The sequence below is a fragment of the Lutra lutra genome, chromosome 2 (assembly GCF_902655055.1).
Source record: "Lutra lutra chromosome 2, mLutLut1.2, whole genome shotgun sequence".
Taxonomy (NCBI): domain Eukaryota; kingdom Metazoa; phylum Chordata; class Mammalia; order Carnivora; family Mustelidae; genus Lutra; species Lutra lutra.
The window spans coordinates 106,628,902-106,645,717 of NC_062279.1; the positions used below are offsets into that span (position 1 = coordinate 106,628,902).

General features: G+C 34.0%; 2 protein-coding genes across 7 annotated transcripts in view; one reads left to right on the forward strand and one right to left on the reverse strand.

Annotated features, from left to right (window-relative positions):
* TBCK (TBC1 domain containing kinase) overlaps positions 1 to 451 on the reverse strand; it is a 210,630-nt gene extending 210,179 nt beyond the window's left edge. For 2 of the 4 annotated variants that reach the window (XM_047718152.1, XM_047718149.1), the window contains exon 1: positions 171 to 451. The gene's annotated coding sequence lies outside the window, so the exon portion shown is untranslated. Of the gene's footprint in view, positions 1 to 166 lie in introns of all 4 variants that reach the window. The other 2 variants (XM_047718150.1, XM_047718151.1) reach the window with 1 other exon arrangement.
* Positions 452 to 647: 196 nt separating this feature from the next.
* The window catches only part of AIMP1 (aminoacyl tRNA synthetase complex interacting multifunctional protein 1), a 35,063-nt gene continuing 18,894 nt past the window's right edge, over positions 648 to 16,816 (forward strand). The window contains exons 1-4 of one of the 3 annotated variants that reach the window (XM_047718155.1): positions 648 to 804; positions 10,634 to 10,767; positions 13,570 to 13,683; positions 16,325 to 16,489. In XM_047718155.1, coding sequence (XP_047574111.1) covers positions 803 to 804; positions 10,634 to 10,767; positions 13,570 to 13,683; positions 16,325 to 16,489 — 415 coding nt within the window. In that variant the 5' untranslated portion in view covers positions 648 to 802. Of the gene's footprint in view, positions 879 to 10,633; positions 10,768 to 13,569; positions 13,684 to 16,324; positions 16,490 to 16,816 lie in introns of all 3 variants that reach the window. The other 2 variants (XM_047718156.1, XM_047718153.1) reach the window with 2 other exon arrangements.

The following is a 16,816-nucleotide window of genomic DNA, read 5'->3' on the forward strand; positions in this document are numbered from 1 at the left end:
GGAAAGGCGAACATTAGCTCGGGTTGGGCACAGTTTTCAGCAGCAAGCGGCTCCACAGGTTGGCTCCCCTTACTGTGGGATAAGCCGGGCCACTCGCTGCACCTGACTTACTCTACTCCCACCAGCCCCACCCACTACGACACACAAAACTGACAAACCCAAATACCTGCCTCTGAGTCTGGGGACGCAGGCGGACACAAACACAAGGGGATGGAGCGTCTACACAGGGCCCCAGCCTGTCGCAGTGGCTGCTGCTGCTGCCGCTACTGCTTAGTGTACCAGACCCTGCATTTCAGGTGCTTCTACAAAAGAAGCCGCTCCTGGAGCGCTAGGATTGCCCTTTGCCTAATAGCTAGATCCGCCGAAATTTCCAGCTCGGAATCTAGCCAGGAGCATGAGCCCGACTCTCTCCACTGACAGCTTCCAGTTTTCCCCGCCCCCACCTTCAATTCAGTCGGCGGTTTCTTCTGACCTCACAACTTCCACGACACAAGGTTGAGGAAAGACCCAGACGCCCAGCGTTTTGCCCCCTGCCCAAGCTGATGACAAAATGTAGCCACCAAGGAAGAAAGGGGGGAATTGCATTATTGGCTAAGGAAACAAAAGACGGAGAGCGTGGTGTGGCTGCGCACAGGAAGGGGGAGACAGAATTTAGAGTTAAATCGGTGGTACGCTCAGGCGTTTGGTGGGGACACCTCGTTGGGTCCTTTCTCAGTGCTGTCGTGTGCGGGAGGCTGTTCCTTACGGCTCCGTGCTGAGGCTGCCCTGGTGAGGGTCGCCAGGTTGCTCTGTATGCCGATTCATGTGAGTGACGCCCGCGGAGGGTCCCGGGTAGGCGAGTTGAGATCGAAGGAGTTCCCCTTCCCTTACTCGACGTGGCGAGATAGGACCTGGCATTCCGATACTAGTGGGAGATACGCTCATTCCCTCACGGATCTTGGCATGTTGAAGTAGAGAACAGCTCGGGACCTTTTGAAGGAACCATGTTTGAGAAATGGGATGCAGGGCTGAGGGAAAGGATGCTACTGGAAAAGATATATTCACAAACGCGTCTACTGTTGCGTTTGCGCGCGCGCCGGTGCTGTGAAAGGACTGGGGTGGGAGTGGGGCAGGAATTAATCCCTCGAGTAGGTAAGCCGCCACTATGTTTCCGCACTGTTTCAGGCATTGGGTGAAGAGCAATGAACAAAAAAGAAACTACTGTCTTCCCGTAGTCACATTTTATTGGTGAAGGCACATACTAAACACAATCAAGAAAAACATGACATATTGTGGGTTGTAATGGGCGTTGAGGAGAAAAATAATACCGCAGAAGAGGGGGGTAGTTTGAAATTTTTGTGTGGTCAGGGAAAGTCTTGCTGAAAAGACGACTTTCAAGCAAGAGCTGACATTCCTTGAGAGAATTAACCATACATATGTCTTGGGGGAAGTGTAGTCAGCTAGAGAGACCTGCTACTGCAAAGGCCATGAAGCAGAAACTCGCCTGAAGAGCAAGGAAGCTTGTGGGTTAGAGTTGGGCGAAAGGGTTAAAGCTGGGGACAAAATCACAGAAGGAACAAGTCATGAAGGATATTGAGGGCATCTAAGTTATTGGAGAGTTTTGAGCAGTGGACGGACATAAGCTGGCTTCCTTTTAAAAAGGGTCTTACTGGGTGCCATGGTGAATGGATTGGAAGGGGTGGGGTGGAAGAAAGACCAGTTTGGAGGCTTTGGTAGTAATCTAGAGGAGACACGATGGTGGCTTGAGGAGGCATGGTAAGAAATGTCTGGCCAGGTTCTAAGTGCTGTTAGTTTAGATGTGCATGGATATTGGTGGATGATGAGTTAATTTAATTAGGATTGGGAAACACTTTAAAAATGAAGTGTAGTGTGAGTTTTGGAGTAACAAACACGTTAAAACCACAGCTTTGCCATTTAATATTCAAATTTGTAGTATTTGTATTATAATATTTGGATTTAGACCAGTTATGTAATTAATCTGGATTTTTCTATAAAATGGAATTGTTATCCCACAAGGTTATAAAGCTTAAATGACCCTGTATGTAATGTGCCTGGCCCATTAAAGTAGTGGCTGTTGTTACTAGCTGTGTTCTTGGATAAGAAATGGGAAAAAGTACTGAGTGCTTCTGTGGATGGAAAGGGATGGTTAAACCCTATTGAAGAAAATCTGAGAGACCTAGACATACCCTTTTTAAAAATTTCATGCATATTTCACTGGACAGAAAGATTTTGTATGTTAATGGTCATAGTACCTGAAATAACATGGACTGTCTTCTCATAGCCATCCACTCTATAGCAATCCTCTCTTAGCCATCCCTAAAGCCCTCCAGGACTCCCTGTGCATTTATGAGTAAAGGGGAAGAACGCATTCTGTGGAGTACAGAAAAACAAGAATAAAAACAAATTTCCAGTTGTAAAATGAGTAAGAGATATAATGTACAGCATTGTGACTATAGTTAAAAAATACTGTATTTGAGTATTTGGAAATAGGTGGGAGAGTGGATCTTGAAGTTTCTCCTCACAAGAAAAAAATCTTTTAACTATGTATGATGAAGGTTATTAAATGGGCTAATGTGATCATTTTGCAGTTTATATAAATATGGAGTCTTGTGCATCTGCAACTAATCTGATAATCTGTCAGTTATACATCAAAAATTTTTAAAGAGAAAAAATGACACAAGTAATAATTGGCAGAGGTAGAATTTGAATTAATTCCCTGAATACATGCCAAGTAAACAAATAAACAAAAAAGATGTATTCACAAAAAGAATATTTTAGGTCTGTCTTCTATACTTTGGGCAAAGGTTGCAAAAACACCCCTGGAGGTATTGACAGTTACCACTGCTATAGAATTTGAGTATCTCTGGGATGCATTATTCTCAGAATATTTGATCTTATTGTTTACCTTTTTAAAAATTCTGTCAGATGTTTTAAATCCTAGTGGGAGTTTTAAGCTAGTTTTAAAAAAGTATCACATTATGTAGCATGGTAATAAAGATGTTCCCCATATGGGTGATTTGGCAGTTAAATTATGAAGCAAATGGAGGGGCGAAGATTGGAAGGTTAGATTAGGAATTGATGGTGGTGGGGAGAGAAGAAAGTGATTAATTACTATAGTTTATTAATCTGGATATATATGTTTTTCTAATATTTACATTTCTAAAATAGTCATGCATTTTGTAATTGTTGTCTTAAAATCACTATGAACTAAGTGGCGCTTGTGAGATGGTTGTCAGTGCCCCTGCGTATGCATACTTGGTCATAACTGTCAATATTGTCATCAGTTCAGTTATGTGTAGTGTTAGTACAGTAGTTGACTTTAAGCTCCATTTTAAGTATCCTTTATATGATTTACCATTAAAATGAAAAAATGTGTATGCAGAAATATAGGGAAACAAAAGAGTTATATAAGATAAAAATAGGGTTAAATTTAAAAGAGAATTTTCAAACAATACAGGATGTGTGCTTTTTTTCTTAATCGTACATAAAATGACAGAGCATCTTGTGATTGGAGCCATTTTACAATTGGTGGCATCTTAGGTTTGATGAAATACAATACTTAAGGCATCTAAGAAGAATATAAACTTTTACCTAATTGAAGTCCTGAGACAGTGAAATCAGGTGTTTTGGAAAGTGGAAAGACACTTCCCAGTTTTTGTAGAATTCCTATATTATAAAGGAAGATTGAAAACCTGCACTTAAAACTTCCATTTCAAAGTGATAGCTTCTTTGTTTATATTTGGTTCCTAACATTGAAAGCCTGGGGCAGGGAATTTGTTATTTAAAAGGAATTACTGGATATAAGATTAGTGAATCACTGAACTAGATCTACCTCTGAAACTGATAATACACTCTGTTAATTAATTGAATTAAAATTTAAAAACAAAAGGTATTACTGGCAATTTAGAATCAGAGTGGGGAAAGACTACTGGGGAAATTGCTGAGGTAAAGGGAAGCCATTTGGAAATGACAAAAATCTCAGGAATAGCCTTTTGTATATTTTAATGATTAATATTTCCAAATTAATTTTTAATAAATTTAATAGAATCAGCCTCAGTTTTTATTAGTGGCATCTTACGATGACTTTTTAGGCCTAATGAAATATAATGAATATTGTGAACAAAATTAATGTTACGAGGCAGAAAAATTCAGATAATACTTTTCAAATGCTTTTTGTTGTAAAAATAAGGTCATTATTTTTCAATTTAGTAAAGGAGAAAGAAGTATAAACTATCCAGCAATTCCTACTATCCAAACACAATTAACATATTTATGTACTGTTTTTTCTTTTTTTCTCTATGTGTTTTACATTTGTAATTACTGTGCATGCAGTTAAGTATTATTTTGCTGTGTAATTTTTTTCTTCTATGTAAGTGTTTTACATTTATGATTGCTGTGCATGCAACTAAGTATTATGACTATTTTATCTCCTAATCATTAAATAAGATTTAATACAGATTAAGCCAGTATTCCCAAACTGTTTTAGAGGGTATTAGTTCTAGTAAATGTTAATAGGTGTTCCTGGTTAGGATTCTGTGGTTAAATACATTTTGAAATTCTACATGATTATGTCTTCTACAGAAATTATAACTTTAACATTAAAAGAGCTAACTCCATTGGCGCGAACTGCACTTTGCTGCTGCTTCCCTAGCAAGGCAAAAAAAAAAAAAAAAAAAAAAAAAAAAAAAGAGCTAACTCCAGAATAAGACAGAAAGTTTTAATCCTATTATTTACTATTTAGTCACATGACCTAAGGCAAATTAATATTAATTCAAGCTTTTTTCTCTGTATAATGGAAGTAATTATAGTATCCATAGGTAATCTGTGTAATGCATTTAGCCAGCCCATAATAAATACTCTGCAAATTTTATTTGTTACTGTTGTTATTAACATTGTCATCTCTGAGAAACCCTGAGTCTATTAACACATTGAAAGCTCTGAGGAGACTAGGGGAACTTAAAAGTTATGAAATTCAATAGATACTCAATATAAAATAGAAAATCACTATGGAGCAGTTGGCACACAATCATGAAATGAGCACTAGGTTGAATGGTTTAAGATTTGTCTGAACTTAAAGCTTTAAATTGTTACTACACTAGCACTGTTGCCCTAAACATAACTTCATTTAAATTTTTTCCCCCAATTTACTGTGTTTCCCTCATTTATCTGAAAGCTTAGTGAGTACAAAGAACATGTTAGTTTGCTCTTTCCTATAACCCCAGTGCGTGGCTCAGAATCAGGAAATATAAGTAAAATTGGGGTCATGCACTTAAGTTTTTTATAGGGGCCTGGCAGGTAGCATAAATGCAGACAACAGGGACTTGTGCAGTCTTGCTTAAAGCATTCACTTTCAACTGTTTCAAATATTGGTAACCCTGGAACACAAAGGCATCCCTGATCTCTGTGGTGATAGTTTGTAATCCCTAGAAAAGACTAGAGATCTGGACCAAACCCTGAAAAATATAAGCATTAAAGGGACAAGTAAGAAAAAAGCCCTAAAAGGAAGTGCCGAAAAAGTAGGAAGTGAAACTATCCTCATTTTATAATTAAGAAAATAAAGCACAGAGAAGTAACTTTACCAAAGTCACACAGCCTATTAAGTATGTGATTCAACCAAGATTCGTTGGCTGTAAATACTTTAAGAAAGAAAAAAAAATGCTCTTCTGTTGGTGCTAGTGATCAATATCTGCATATTGCTAGAAAATATGCACGTAAACTTGTGCATACTAATTATATTTTTGAAAGCTTAAAGACAGTTAACAAGCACTAGAAAACCTATTTCCAGAGCTTCTAATTCCAAAAACAATAAATAGCTCTTGACATTTGAGAAAAGTTGTGTCAACATAAAGACCTCACTAGAAGCCAATCCTGAATATCCCAAAAGGCATGTTAATTTTGACATCATGAATAATATTGCCAAGATAACCAGTTATCTAGGAGTAGAGAAAAAGTAGATGCTGGTTAACAGCTAGTGTGTTTTATAATCGTCCTAAGTTTTATTTTGTCAAGAAAACTTGATTGTTTTCACAAAAATGTGCTATCAAAAGATAGTTCCTCTCTTCTTTTATTGAGGCTTCCTTTATCATGGTATTACTGATATTGTGCCAGTTAAGGTAGTTACAAGTAACTTATCACTACATTACATATCTTACAAATGTTGGAAAATTGTTATTTATTGCATAACCAAATAAGGACTTTGTTATAAGTGATTGGGATGTAGAGTATTTTCAGGTTTTTAATTTCATATACTCTTTAGTTTGTGGTTAACTGATTTTTTCTTAAGACTTTATTTTTTAGAGCAGGTTTAGATTTGCAGCAAAATTGGGTTGAGAGTATTTAGTGAATTTTTATTCTTTTTTTTCTTTTCCTTAAACCAGAATAATTTACATCATTTTCATAAAACGGTTTTTCTCTTGGTATTCTTGTTTGCCTTTGGCGAAACGGTATGTATGGCTCATGCTGGATTGCTTTGCCTTCTGAGCTAGAGCTGGGAACTGTTAATATTGGTCCTTGGAAGACTTTCACAAGGTGTTGAGAGGGAAATCTACTGTATGCCGTGGAGTGTTCCTTCTTTGTATGCCAGTTGTTTAAATAATCTTAAGTCTGTTACCTTTAGAGTTTCTGTAAATATGATGACAGTATCAATTCATAGGGGAAAAAGTGCAGAGTTTCAGTTAGTTGGCTGTTGTCTTATTGTATTCCCTTGGACAGGAGTCCTTCGATATATTTTATACATTATTATAAACACAAAATTTAGAATTAACATAAATATATTAATATTTATCACCCATATAGACTGTATACCATTCAGAAAGAAATTAAGGTGTGGCTTAGCTAAATTATCTAAGTATATTTTAATATCAGTCTCTATAATTTGTATTTTTATTATTTGTTTCGTCCTTAACCTTTAAGAAAATATAAAAGTCATACCTAAGGATCTACAAAATATTGTGCCCATAGATAACCTACACTGCTGTGAGCTTTTTGAAGGTGGGGATTGTACATATATCCTTTGTTGTGTTCCCAAAATTGTGCTCAGTGCCCAACATATTTTAGCTATGTGCCAGATATTTTGAGTATTATTTATGGTGTCTCATTTTGCAATATATCAATGCTATGAAATATATAAAATTATCTCCATTTTACAAATGAGGAACTGAGGCTCAGAGAGGTTAGGTAAGTTGTTAAGGGGCAAAGGTAGGATTTGATTAAAGGTATTGTGATTTCCAAGTCCACGTTCTTTTTATTAAATTACTTTTATCTCATTACTCTTGTAATACATTCTTAATGTTCTAAATAAGGAGGAGTAATAATAATATGTACCTCATGGTGTTGTGATAATTAAATAAGTTAATATTATGACGTGCTTAGAAAAGGACCTGGGAGATACTAAAGACAAAGTAAACACTAGATATTACTATTACCCGGTAATACCTATCAGAAAATTTGAGATGACTTCTGTCATCCATAATTACTTTGTGTATCAGTGGTTTGTTAGGATCACTGTCCTCTCTCCCTGTTCTCAACAACTTAAGACTTCATGGCCTATGAGGTGCCTGGATGTCTCAGTCAGTTACACATTGGACTCTTTATTTAGTTTCTGGTTATGATCTAAGGGTGGTGACATTAAGCCACATGTCCAGCTCTGCACTTAGCACAGAATCTGTCTTTCTCCCTCTGCTCCTCCGCCCCAGTTTGTGTACTTTCTATCTCTAAAATAAGTAAATAACATCTTAAAAAAAAAAAGACTTCATGGCCTAAATTTGTTTTTCAGTAACATTTTCCTTTGTTACTGACATGTTTCCACTTTATTTTTCATGTTTTATTTTATACAGTTATTTGGTTAAAAATGAATCCATTTTTACTGAACATTTCAAGTGATACACAATTCTCAGTCCTAGTTTTATTTTACAATTTAAAACTAGACCTTAATCTAGGCAAGTATTTATAGAATAAGCAAGTATATAAAATATAGAGGTATGTATTTTTTATCAGTATCATTCAAAGTATCATTTCCTTTTATTCTTTTGTTTCCTCTTAGTGGCTCTATGTATGTGTTTGATGTATTCAGCTCATTTGTGTTTATGTTTTGAAACACTCTTAATAAACTTATGCCTGTGCTTCAGTATGTATTACAAAAGTCATATTTTATTTAACTCACTTTTGTAACTGTATTTTGCAAATAGTTAATAGATTTATCAGCTCAGTAAAAGTATATCTTTTTTCTCTAAAAGATTTTATGTATTTGACAGAGAGAGAAAGAGAGTGAGCAAGAGAGGGAACACAAGCAGGGGGAATGGGAGAGAGAGAAGCAGGCTTCCCACTGAGCAAGGAACTGGATGCCTGGTTTGATCCCAGGACCCTGGGATCAAGACTGAGCCACCCAGGTGCCCCTCTTTTTTTTCTCTTCGCCCAGGAATTATGATCTCTGTTTTGCAGATTATTGTTAGACTTAGTTTTAAAACTGTTTTTGTGTGAGTCTGCACACAAATTCCATGTTTTACTTATATTTGTGAGATAATTTTTGTACCTGTTGGCAAATTCATGACAGCTATTTTACCCTTAAATCTACTTGTTTCTTATCAGTTATTAGTTGAATGGGGATTTTTCTAAAGTGTATTACTAAGGTCACATTTATTTTAGTATTAGCTCATCAAATTTTTCTTTGCTATAAAAGTAAAAGCCAACAAATTATGCTAAATCAAATACTCATTACTTTTCTTGGGATAGCTATTTTCATCTATTGAATATATTTGATTATGTTAGACTAAAATAGAAAGACATTAAACTGAAACAATGCTGTAAGGAGGAGGTTAAGAGTCCAGGAGAACATAGCTCTTTTTTTTTTTTAACTTTAGCTTTTTCATCTGTTCATTTGTACTTTTCTCTAAAATTCTAAAACATTTGAGGAACGGCAGCAGACTATTTTGTGTTCATGTTGGCAAAAATTGGCTGAATTTGAGGTTAATATCTTTATTTTCAATTTTTGTACCTCTTTATTTTTTGCTCTTTATTTTTTTAACTGTTAAATAATCGTCTGTGTAGAAAATGAACAATTCCCTGTTACTTTTTCAGATTAACCTCATTTATATTTTCTTCACTTACTAGCAACTTTATTTTTATCAGGTTTTTATTTTTTTGGTTGTTCTATATTATAAATTGTCAACTTTAGCATAAAGTTTTTTGAAAATCAGTTCTCTTTTTATAAAAAAGTAAACATTTCAGAATGTTCTTTTTTTTTTAAGATTTTATTTATTTGTCAGAGAGAGAGAGAGAAAGAGCATGAGCAGGAGGAGGGGAAGAGGGACAACCAGACTCCCTGCTGAGTAGCAATCCAGATGTAGGACTCTATCCCAGGACTCTGGGATCATGACCTGAGCTGAAGGCAGATGCTTAACCCACTGAGCCACACAGGCATCCCCAGAATGTTCTTTATATAGGATGGATATTCTATAATATGAAATTTTCAAACAATCTTGTATTATTTGTTCATTTAGTTTTTTCCTTTATCAAAAAATTTCACCATTTTAATGTGTATCACTTGTTTAAAATCAGAATTGCTTCAGCAATGCTTATGTCATTGTTATTCTTTATATTATAAATTGAAATTAATCAGGTTAAAAAAATAGTTTGTCGTAAACCATAAGTGACTCTTAATCTCACAAAACAAACTGAGGGTTGATGGGGGGAGGGGGGTTGGGAGAGGGGGGTGGGGTTATGGACACTGGGGAGGGTATGTGCTATGGTGAGTGCTGTGAAGTGTGTAAACCTGATGATTCACAGACCTGTACCCCTGGGGATAAAAATATATTATATGTTTATAAAAAATAAAATTAATAAAAAAAAATCTTAAAAAAAATAGTTTGTCATAGTATTAATAATTAATCTTGTCTTTTGTCAGTTTTGACTATTTGTCTTAATATTCAGCAGTTTAAACTTCAACATTATGAGTTAATCTCAGAATGTTGCTTATATGCATTTTTCTGCATACTGACAGGATGTTTTCTAATTTCTATGAATTATTATAAAATTAAAATTATAATAATTTTCTTTTTCAAGAATGACAGTATATATGCTGATGTTATTTCTGAGTAGGCATGTTATTAATATTTTTATATTCCTAATTGTTAATCTTTTAATTTTGTCTTTCTTAATTCACGTGCTTCTTAAAATTGTACATAATTAAATAAACAGTAGAAATACCCAGTGTACAAAAAATAGCACTAAAAGAGGGAATTCAGCAATTCTTAACTTTGGAACACAGGGGTGGCACTCAATTATAGCTTACTTAAGGTTATTGTTACTCTTTTCTCTTAGTATTCCTGCTTTGCGTCATAATACTCTGCCATGTTTTAAAGCTTCTTTAAAACTTTAAAACCTAAAATGTGGTTAAATCGCATCTTTTTTGCATGTAGGGAAAAAAATTGATTGCCTCTTTCAAACATATTGAGGAATTAGTTGTTTAACCTTTCTGCCATTTGGTTTGTTGCTATAGATTGGGAAAACTGTTTTCTTGGTATTTTGATCTCTTAGAGTAGAAGATGTTTTTCCTTTAAACTGCTTGCTCATAGTGTTGTGTACAATAAATTTATTCCTTCTATGTATAATTTACCATTTTTATTTTTTCACTCAGGATTTTCTGCTGTTTCTTGGCAAAAATGGCAACTAATGGTGCTGTTCTGAAGAGACTAGAACAGAAGGGTGCAGAAGCAGATCAAATTATTGAATATTTAAAGCAGCAAGTTGCTCTTCTTAAGGAGAAAGCAAGTAAGAGATTTTGCATTTTTGGAGGAGATACCTAAAGTGAATTCCTATTTGGACAAGAGCACAAAAACTGTTTACTCCATATATATACTTCATCATCTTGATGATAACTTTTAAATTCCTTTAATATTTTAATTTTGAGTGAAATAATATTCTGGAATTGAGATAAATTAGAATTGGTATCTCATGAATGTAATATAGAGAAAACAATATTATTTTAAGAGTGTTAAAGGAAAATTAATGTTTAAAATAAGTTCCTATAGAATTAAAGATTAAAATGAAGAAAATTGAGTAAAATCAAATATGAACTCAAATTTATGTCCTCTATAAGAATATATACTTATATTACCCTCTACTAAAGCATTTTCTGACATAATTTTTACATTTTTCCCAATATGTCTTTAAGTTTTACCTAGAAATTGCTATGATATATACAAAAATATCAAATCTGAATTTCTGCATTTAGGATTTAGATTAATTTTTATTTGTTTAAATATATATTTTTATTTCTCAATAACCAGTATTAATGGCATAATGAAAATTCCCAAGTCTTTTAGAATAACTAATAGAAATAAATGCTTTTCTTTGCTGCATAAGACTGAGTGGTTACAGAATCATAGTTACTTTTCAAAATATTTTTTCTTCATTAATTCTTTTTTCTTAATTTTAAAATATTCTAATTATTTCTTTTTTATAATGTTTTATAAATATTTTTCTTGAAATTCTTTTTTTTTTTTTTTAAAGATTTTATTTATTTATTTGACAGAGAGAAATCACAAGTAAGCAGAGAGGCAGGCAGAGAGAGAGGAGGAAGCAGGCTCCCTGCTGAGCAGAAAGCCCGATGTGGGGCTCGAACCCAGGACCTGGGATCATGACCTGAGCCGAAGGCAGCGGCTTAACCCACTGAGCCACCCAGGCGCCCCTTTCTTGAAATTCTTAAAGGATTTCTTGTTATTTTTCTTAAAATTTTTTCACTTGATCTTAGCCAAAAGGCCGAGAAGCGATTTTTCTTAAAAATTTTTAATAGTTTTTTCCATTAGTAAGTTAAAGAAAGATTAGAGATGATCAGTGTTTCTGTGTGAATTTTTTCTCCTATGAGTGGCTATTAGCTTGACTAACGTTTCAATTTTGCTAATCAAAAAAAAAAAAAAAAAGGAACCCTTCTACACTTATTGCATATTTATTTTTCACCTTTATCATTATTTTTTGGTATCCTGTCATGGGTGGTTCTCAGTCCCATTGTTCCTACATTACAATAAACATTTTGTAAAAATCTCTTAATACCCTGTAAAGAAAATATTTCTTAGGTACAATGACCTATCTATACACATAATATCAAAGCATATAATAACCTTGTATGGAAGGGAGGAAAATTAAAAAGAATGTAATATAGATTGTAGTAATAATAAAAATGTGTATTTTAGTGAATAAATACTTAGGACTGTCCTATCAGACATATGAGAGAGTCCTATGCTGTATGGTTCCCATTCATGGAATCACCAAGAATGCAATAGATACAATGCTAATTTGTATGTGTGTGTATTTAGTCTGCCTTTATGTAGGCAACTCTGATACCAGAAACAGCTTTCAGTTGTGCAGTTGTGTTTTTTATTTACTCAGAATGATGAATAATTCTTTAGGGAAAGCTGTGAACAAAACAAAGTGCAATCTCCTCTTGATTTATAAGATACTTGATTTATAGAAAATTCAGGGTATAATGAAAATGTTTAAGAATATTTTATGTTTATATATAAAAAATAGGGTTCAGGCTCAAATAATGAACAGGTTTTTCTTTAATATTTTTTTTTTTATTATTTATTTGTCAGAGAGAGAGGGAGAGAGAGGGAGCACAGGCAGACAGAATGGCAGGCAGAGGCAGAGGGAGAAGCAGGCTCCCTGCCGAGCAAGGAGCCCGATGTGGGACTCGATCCCAGGACGCTGGGATCATGACCTGAGCCGAAGGCAGCTGCTTAACCAACTGAGCCACCCAGGCGTCCCAAGGTTTTTCACTTAAACAAATATACAGTGGGTTACAGGAAAATTCTACAGAATGTGAGACAGCTCTTCATTTTATAGGTATATCTAACATGTTTTAGGACATCTGGCGTTCCTGACTCCTGCCCAGTAAATGCCCAGAATGACTCCTATTATTTTTGACAACCAAAAATACTCCCACAGATTTTAAAAATCCTACCTAGAGAGCAGTACCAACCCCATGAGAGTCATTGCTTTTCTTTTGTTCTTTTGTATACCTTATTTCTCACCTTTAACACATGTATTATATCTTGAGGGGAATCTTTGAAGCTGTTTCACTCATTGAATGTTTAGCTAGCTCAATGTTTGAGACATTAAGAGTAAAAGATTATTCAGGTACTTTTACAAGGTAATGATTAAAAAGAAAGAAATGAGAATAGTTTTTTTTTATGGTTGGCTATCATTAGACTTCCTGCTTTAAAAAAAATAATAATGTGTCTAATACTTGCCTCATTTTGATAGTTTATCTATTGTTGATACTTTGAGTCCAGTTCTTAAGTTGTGATTAGCATCTTTATGGGAGCTAGGAAATGATTCATAAACAAAACTTTTCTGTTCCATTATTATTTCACAGATTTCGTTGCTTTTTCTCTATTTTAATTATCATGTTATTCTAATAAATATTAAACTAATAATAAAGAAGTTGGCAAACATTTGTTATTGGTATTATCCTAATTATGTTTATACTGCTGTGCTCTTAGATCAGGTAGTATTCATAAGAAGCCTTTTAGAAAACATGTCTATATCTTACCTGGGTTTTCTTAATCCTAGTTTTGCAGGCAACTTTGAGAGAAGAGAAGAAACTTCGAGTTGAAAATGCTAAATTAAAGAAAGAAATTGAAGAATTGAAACAAGAGCTAATTCAGGCAGAAATTCAAAATGGAGGTACTTAAATGTAGAAATGATAAGTTGTTTTGATTTATAATAATTATTATATCATTAATTGTTAAATAGGTATTATGCTTGATTTCTCATTTTATCTTCACAGTAGCCCTTCTTATGCAATCATTCCCCTTTACAGAAGAGAAAATGGAGACTTAGAAAAGGCAAATGATCTTTCTTGAGCTCATGCAAAATGTGTAGATCTGGGGTGCAAACACCTGTGCTTTTAGTGATGTTTAGCTTGTTTCCCTGTGTTTGTTGGCTATGTCTATGTCTTTGAAAAAATGTTCAGGTCCTGTGCCCAATTTCATAGGATGATGATGATGATGATGATGATGATGATTTTTGGTGTTGAATTTGTAAAAGTTCTGTATATATTTTGGATATTAAGCACTTAACATATATCATTTGGAAATACCTTCTCTCATTCAGTTGGTTGCCTTTTTATTTTGTCGATGGTTTCCTTTTGCTGTGCAAAAGCTTTTTATTCTGGTGTAGTCCTAGTAGTTTAGTTTTGTTTTTGTTTCCCTTGCCTCAGGAGATATACTTAGAAAAATGTTGCTGCAGCTGATGTCAAATAACTGCCTGTATTTTCTTCTAGGAATTTTATGATTTCAGGTCTCACATTTAGGCCTTTAATCCATTTTAAGTTTACTTTTATGTATTTTATAAGGAGATGGTCCAGTTTCATTCTTTTGCATGTAGCTGTCCACTTTTCCCAACACTATTTGTTGAAGACTGTCTTTTTTCTATTGTATATTCTTACCTTATCAGGGAAATCCTATTGTATGCCTGAAACTAATACAGCTATATGTTCACTATACTTGAATTTAAAAAAAAAAAAACTATGCTTTTTAATCTCTGTGCTACATACTTCAACTTGATCATCACTGTTCCCTATTAAATAGTTATTGAAAATAAACTGTAATAATATATAGCTGACATTTATTACATTTTACTATATGCCAGGCACTGTGTGCCAAGTGCTTCACGTACATTATGTATTTTATCCTTAAAATTTTATGTGTACAAATGTCCTTGTTCTATACATGAGGAAATTGAAGCTTACAGATAAAAAGTAATTTGCCGGGGCGCCTGGGTGGCTCAGTGGGTTAAGCCACTGCCTTCGGCTCAGGTCATGATCTCAGAGTCCTGGGATCGAGCCCCGCATCGGGCTCTCTGCTCAGCAGGGAGCCTGCTTCCTCCTCTCTCACTGCCTGCCTCTCTGCCTGCTTGTGATCTATCTGTCAAATTAAAAAAAAAAAGATCCTTTAAAAAAAAAAAAGTAATTTGCCTGAAATAATATTTAAGTTAATCAACTCAGCAGGTAATTATCATTTCAATTATTAATGTTGCAAATAAAATTTAAAATTTTATTGAATTATTTAAAGGTGGATAAATTTACATCATTTTAAAACAGTGGTAATAATAGCTCTATTACAGTTTCAAAGTATCATACAGAAAGGCATTTGGTTGTATAATACAAAATCCTTCCTAGGTGAGTTAAGGAAGCCCAAGTATAGGAAAAGTCTCTCTTACTACTTTCTTTAGAATTATCCTGTCAGTGAGTAAATTATTTTGAATGCTATAGTAGGAGCTCTACCCTTAGTGAGCTAAACATAAATAAGGAAAAATCAATATAATGTGTGCTTACAGCTGTCAACTGAAGAGAACTTTGCTTGTCAATGGAAAATCTGATCTTTTCCAAGGCAAGGAGATTTAGAATACAGGTACAGAATTAAATAAGCAGTTAAAATATTAACAATGTAAAACTGCTTTCCATTTTATCAGTTCTAAAAGATTGCCTTGGAACATTTTAAATTTTGATCTTATTAATGAAATGCTAAAGCAGTTCAATACTTTGAATTAATGTATTGCATTCTGTCAAATGGTGAAACATTAAATAAGGATAGATAGAGTGTCATATTACTGAAAGAAGCAAGAGCCTCCAGACAACTTAAAAATACCTCAGAAAAGTGGTCTGAATATTGGCCAGAATTTAAGCCACATCAGAATCCCTCATGAGATTTTATTTTTCCTTATTCACTAGGCTATGAGAGTTTTTAACATTGCTGAAGGAATTTTCTCCCTTAAAAAGTTGTTTTTTGAAATAAAATTATGGACATATCTCTCCATTAATTCTGATATTGAAATGACTATTATTAAAACTTTCCAGTTCATTGTTCAATATAAAAAAAAACCTGAGTAAAAACATGCCATCTTGCCAAACCGTGAGAGGATATTCTCTGGAGACAGACTGCCTGAGTAAAAATTCTTATTTTCCTACTCACTGTGTACGTGATGGGCCAGTTTTTTAAGTTCTGTGTGGCTCATGTTGATCATCTGTAAATGGAGATGTGAATAAGACTTACTGCTTTAAAGGTATTTATGAGAATTATAAGAGTTAATTCATGTAAAGCATTTTGAAAAGTGGGACATAGTCTGTAATATTAGTTATTGATGTTACCCATAATTTTCTCAGTTATTATTAAATGAGAATCATTTATTTAACTTTTATCGTGGTTAAATGTACTTAATTTCTTGGCAGCCTTTTTATAATCTCAGAGAGTAAAGACTTGATAATTATATACAGTGAATTTTTCTTTTAAAAAGACCTCATCGTGACTTTTATTTTTTGTATCAGTGAAACAAGTACCATTTCCATCTGGTACTCTGCTGCAAGCTAATTCCACTGTTTCTGAAAATGTGATACAGTCTAGACCAATAACAACTATGACTTCTGGTGCCAAAGAACAGATAGGAAGAGGAGCAGAAGAAAAGAAGATGAAAGAGAAAATTGAAGTGAAAGGTATTTTTTTTTTTTAAGGTATTTTTACCCTTTAAGGTTATTTGGTTCTTGACTGGTTTAACAGATGTCACCATTTTTGGTAATAATAGTGGTGTCAAAAAGAAAGTTGAAACCTTTATGAACAAGTATAAACAGTAGGATATTGGAATATAGAAACTGGTCCTAAAGGATGTGTGAAGATTGACCAGATTGATAGGGTAAGAATGTGGTATTTGAGGTAGAATATGTTTTTAACATAGCTAAGAACATAGAAAGTAGAGATTAAGCGTAAGGACCCATATGTAGTTCAGTATAACTAAACTTTAGTGTATATTCAATTTCAAAGAA